The sequence below is a fragment of the Budorcas taxicolor genome, chromosome 13, assembly GCF_023091745.1.
Source record: "Budorcas taxicolor isolate Tak-1 chromosome 13, Takin1.1, whole genome shotgun sequence".
Taxonomy (NCBI): Eukaryota; Metazoa; Chordata; class Mammalia; order Artiodactyla; family Bovidae; genus Budorcas; species Budorcas taxicolor.
In genome coordinates, this window is record NC_068922.1 from 60,736,098 (window position 1) to 60,741,324 (window position 5,227).

The 5,227-nt window shown below is 42.0% G+C and overlaps 1 protein-coding gene across 1 annotated transcript; it reads right to left on the bottom strand.

The window, feature by feature from the left end:
• Positions 1–275: 275 nt before the first annotated feature.
• Positions 276–1,941, bottom strand: LOC128058870 (spermatogenesis-associated serine-rich protein 2-like). Its single transcript, XM_052651355.1, has 2 exons — positions 1,910–1,941; positions 276–1,875 (listed from the first exon to the last, which is right to left on the bottom strand). The coding sequence occupies exons 1-2, from the start codon at positions 1,939–1,941 to the stop codon at positions 276–278; spliced, it is 1,632 nt and encodes a 543-aa protein (XP_052507315.1).
• Positions 1,942–5,227: the final 3,286 nt, after the last annotated feature.

Below are 5,227 nucleotides of genomic sequence, written 5' to 3' on the forward strand. Positions count from 1 at the left end.
CTGGCAACAGTTGCCTGTGATTTCTGGTGGAAATGACCAATCAGAATCAATCCATCTCACTGGAAAAGGTCAAGGGGAAAAAAAAAAAAAACAGCTTCCCTTCCAAAAATGGTAAAGAGGAAACGAGGAGAGAAGAAACCAAAATATTTAGAATGGCATAAAAAGTGATATGCGTAAACTTCTTTTTGTTATTAAATCTAACTATAAGTTTCCTAAAGTCCAGTTACCAAGTTGAATTGTGTGGGGAAGAAGAGAGAGACCAGCTGAAATTTTCCTCAGGAGTTCACAACTTCAGGCTGAGAGGTCCTAGGTTTGCGCTGGGGAAGCCCCTTCCTGAACGAGGGCTTGGGTGGGCCGGGCTGCATGCTGGCTCCAGTCCCGTTCGTCCCTGCAGAGTGAGCCTGGCCCCATTCACTAGTGTCTCCTGGTGCCTGGGATGGAGAACTCTGGTACCTGGAACCAGATGAATACCATGAGCTATTTCTGTAACTACCCACGCTGTCGTGTCGCCCTTGGTTAGTGGGGTCACTGGACTTTCGGCCTTGTGGCCTGTAGCCTTGTCCTCCTCGTCTATTTCCTGGCAATGCCTCTTGGTGAGGCTGGTAGGATCGGCCACCGGAGTTTGCTATAGTTGCAGGCGTCTCCCCCGGTGCCGAGTTCTTCTTGTTAGTGCTTGTAAGGCTGGCAGCAGAGGCGCAGGTGGAAGCAGCAGCAGCAGAGGCATCACACGGGCTACCCAAAGACACAGATACAACCAAGCTACATCGAGATCGTGTCGAATAGCTGTTCTTTGGATGGGACACTTGTGCAAACGAATCAGTGTTCCTCTTCAGGGTCTCTACATCACAGGTGAATTGGGCCATTTGTCCCAGATCCTCATCATATTTACGTTCACTAACAAAGTGCTTGATACCAGCTCTGAGCTCGACCAACTGCTCTTCTGACACCTGAACAGCCACATCAGTCATTTTCTTTAGAAGTTCGGCTTTCTTTTGACGGCTAAGCAAAATTTCCATTGCTTCAGCTTTCACTTTGTCCATTTCAGCAAGCAACGCCACTTCCCGATCCGTTAAACAGCTCTGCAATTCGGCAAAAGCTTGTTTCATTTTCTTAATAGAAGCATCCATCTCTTCTTTAACTACAACTCGATATCGTGCAAGAGACACTGTGCAGCGCTGGAGGTCTTTCACAGATTTTTCAATATTAGAACCAAGCTTTTTGTTGGTGGAAGAGAGGGGAACATCTTCCACGCCTAGATTTGAAAGCTGAGGTCCTACAGTAGTTCCTGAGAGAGACTTGGCAGCATTCCCGTTTTGTTGAGTAGAATGCATAGTCAAAGATCTGGACTCAAAATCAGAGACACCATTCTCCAGCATGGATCCTGTTCTATCCAGCATTTCTGATGTGGCAGACTCAGGATCCTCCAGTTCTCTGGCTTCTATTGAAAGTGTCTCCATACCTTCACTGAGTGAGTCCACAGACTCAGTATCATTGATGGCACCATTGACATGATAACCATTAATATCACCTTTCTCTGAGGAGGGTGCAGATTGTTCCTCTTGAATGGAAACTGATTTATTGGAATCTGGGATACTGTTACCTGGTTCTGCTGCAGGTTTTGGCTTGCTTTTCTTCTTTTTGTTCATTTTCTTGCCTGTCACTGTCCATTCTTTGAGTACTTCACTGGCACTACCTTCCATGAATACTTGTACTGTTTTGTCCACACAATTATCAAAGTGTTGCAAAACCAGGATAATTTCAGTGTTACTCTTATTGAGAACTATTGCACGCACTGCATTTATCTTTTCTTTCATGTTTTCAAAAGCTCCTCCTTGGGCCAGTACAGTATTGGACTGCAAATCAAAAATGAATCCTAAAAAAAACAAAAACAAAAACAAAAATGAATCCTGATGAATCCTTCTGGTTTTGTTTCCTAGACATTGCAGGTTTCTTTAATCTCAAAAAATGCAGAAGAAAAGTATCATTTTGCCTTGTCTTGGTTCTGACTGTAGTTATCTTTGATTTAAAAGGAGGCGACCGAAGGCTGTAGTTGGAGGTGATAAATATAAAATCCTGGTTATTTGAAATCCTGTTCACTAGCCGTCGATCTCTTTTTCTTCTCTCATATCAAATTCGTGTCAAGAAATATTGCACACATTCATGTCTCTTTTTCCAGGGAGATTCGCATCATCGTAACATCATGGGCTGGCAGACAAATGGCAAATGTCAAACAACTTTTAAAAGATCTTCAAGGAATTCCTTGGCAGTTCAGTAGACAGGACTCAGTGCTTTCACTGCTGGGGCTGGAGTTTGAGCCCTGGTCAGGGAACTATGATCCTATCCCGGACCCCCGCAGTCGCCACATTCCCCAGTTCCGGCTCTGCGTCCCGGACACTCTGGGGTCTGAGAAGAGGAAAAGCTATTTGTTTTTTAAAATTTATTCCTGAAACAGTATATTATCCTTCTTGGCCAAAATATTTTAAACAACTCAGTGCTTTAATTTCTTCACTTGCAAAGAACATTTTCAAGAAGAAATCAATTATGAGATTCAGTCCTCAAAGATAGATTTCTTAATTATTTAATGTACTTAACGTACACCAACACGTTACAGGTTTAACTGATGTCTCAGTTCCTCAAGCACTTGCCACTTTCTCCTAGGCTGGAGAGCTTTATCTTGAAATGCTAGCAGATTTAACACATTAGAAATTTGGGGTTGATTTTTCCTCCCCAGTGTTAACAAAAACCTTTATACCCTTTCCAATAACTTCCTTGGGCAACCTCACCTGTCTAATGTCTAACATTTTAAAGGAAACTTCCTTCTTTTCTCAGTCATATTATATCTACATCAACATTCAAATATATGTGGCTTCTACAACTGTGCATACTGAGGTAGCATCAGAAAGTATCAGAAAGACTCTAAAATTACAGAATCCTATTGGATTCTCCACTCCTGGTCTCTCAATTCACATCATCTCACATACGGGGGGAAAAAATCTCACGAACAACAGAAGAAGATACAAATTATTGGCAAGCTGGGTATTGTAGAACAACTCCTATTTTTCAAGGAAAAGGGGGGAAAATGAACATATATTCAGAAGAAAAAACACACAAAGCTGCTTTGAGCTTCAGTTCAGTTCAGTTCAGTTGTTCAGTCATGTGCGACTCTTTGTGACCCCATGGACTGCAGCACACCAAGCCTCCCTGTCCATCACCAACTCCCGGAGCTTACTCAAACTCATGTCCATTGAGTTGGTGATGTCATCCAATCATCTCATCTTCTGTTGTCCCCTTCTCCTCCCGCCTTCAATCTTTCCCAGCATCAGGGTCTTTTCAAATGAGCCACTTCTTCACATCAGGTGGCCAGAGTATTGGAGTTTCAGCTTCAACATCAGTCCTTCCAATGAACGTTCAGGACTTATCTCCTTCAGAATGGACTGGTTGGATCTCCTTGCAGTCCAAGGGACTCTCAAGTGTCTTCTCTAACACCGCAATTCAAAAGCATCAATTCTTCGGCGCTCAGCTTTCTTCACAGTCCAACTCCCACATCCATAAATGACCACTGGAAAAACTATAGCCTTGACTAGACAGACCTTTGTTGATAAAGTAATGTCTCTGCTTTTTAATATGCTGTCTAGGTTGGTCATAACTTTTCTTCCAAGGAGCAAGCATCTTTTAATTTCATGGCTGTAGTCACTATCTGCAGTGATTTTGGAGCCCCCCAAAATTAAATCTGTCACTGTTTCCTTTGTTTCCCCATCTATTTGCCATAAAGTGATGGGACCAGGTGCCATGATCTTAGTTTTCCGAATGCTGAGTTTTAACTCAACTTTTTCACTCTCCTCTTTCACTTTCATCAAGAGGCTCTTTAGTTCTTCACTTTCTGCTTTGAGCTTCCTGTGAATTAAAACTTGACCTCTAGGGGGCAGCAGTTCCCTAATACTGAGGACAGGCGACATTTCAGGTTGAGGGCTTCATTGCTGTAACCCTCGTTTCCCAACAGTAGAGGTGTATTCTCACAAAGTAAGAAAACGTATTTGCTTGGAGGAAAATAAAATTCTACACTAATCCGTGCTCAAACTTACAAACATTCACTGCAGGAGAACAGAAACAGGGAATCCTTCTCTAAGGCCATTGTTCATGGCTTCTCACATAAAACTCTACCTATATACCACAAACAAACATGGGGCAAAAGTCATAAACCTGCAATCAGCAACAATTACAACATTTTAAAAAATTTTCCAGTGACTTTATAGATTCTTGGGAAATGGTTCTTTACAGTGTTTGTAAGACCCAAGTGGAAATAAATCTTACCTCTCTTTAGACAGCTTATGAAAGTGAAGCTTAGTCACTCAGTCATGTCTGACTCTTTGCAACCCCGAGGACTGAGGCCAACCAGGCTCCACTGTCCATGGAATTCTCCAGGAAGGAATACTGAAGTGGGTAGCCATTCCCTTCTGCAATCTTGGATGAATATAGATGCAAAAATCCTCAACAAAATTCTAGCAAGCTGAATTCAACAACACATTAAAAAGGTCACACACCATGATCAACTCGGGTTTGTTCCAGGAATACAAGGATTCTTCAATATACACAAATCAATCAATGTGACGTGCATGCATGTGTGTGTGCTAAGTCATTTCAGTCATGTCTGACTCTGTGCAACCCTGTGGACTGTAGCCTGCCAGGCTCCTCTGTCCATGGGATTCTCCAGGGAAGAATATTGGAGTGGAGTGCGTTGCCATGCCCTCCTCCTCCCTGACCCAGAGATCAAAACTGTGTCTCTTACACCTACCTGCATTGGCATAAAAACAGATGCATAAACCAACGGAACAGAATCTAAAGTCCAGAAATAAACCTTTGCATATACAGTCAACTAAATATTGAACACGGAGCCAGGAAGAGCCAATGGTGAAAATACAGACTCTTTAATAAATGGTGCTGGGAAAATTGGATATTCACTTGCAAAAGAATGGAACTACACCCTATCTTACACCACTCACAAAAATTAACTCAAAATGAATTAAAGACTCAAATGTATAATCTGAAAACATAAAACTACTAGAAAAAAAAACACGGGAAAAACTCCTTGACATTGGTGTTGACAAAGATTTTTTGGAATTGACCCCAAAGATATAGACAACAAAAGCAAAAATAAAGAAATGGGACTACATCAAACTAAAAGGTTTCTGCAGAGCACAGAGGATATTCTCTTTTTAAAAGAATGAGT

What these genes read in the sequence shown, in the direction of transcription:
- LOC128058870 (XM_052651355.1), bottom strand. Translation starts at nt 1,941, where the DNA reads ATGTCTAGGAAACAAAACCAGAAGGATTCATC. An exon ending in CAAAACCAGAAGGATTCATC is followed by an intron (nt 1,876 to 1,909) that starts AGGATTCATTTT and finishes TTTGTTTTTTTT; the next exon opens with AGGATTCATTTTTGATTTGC.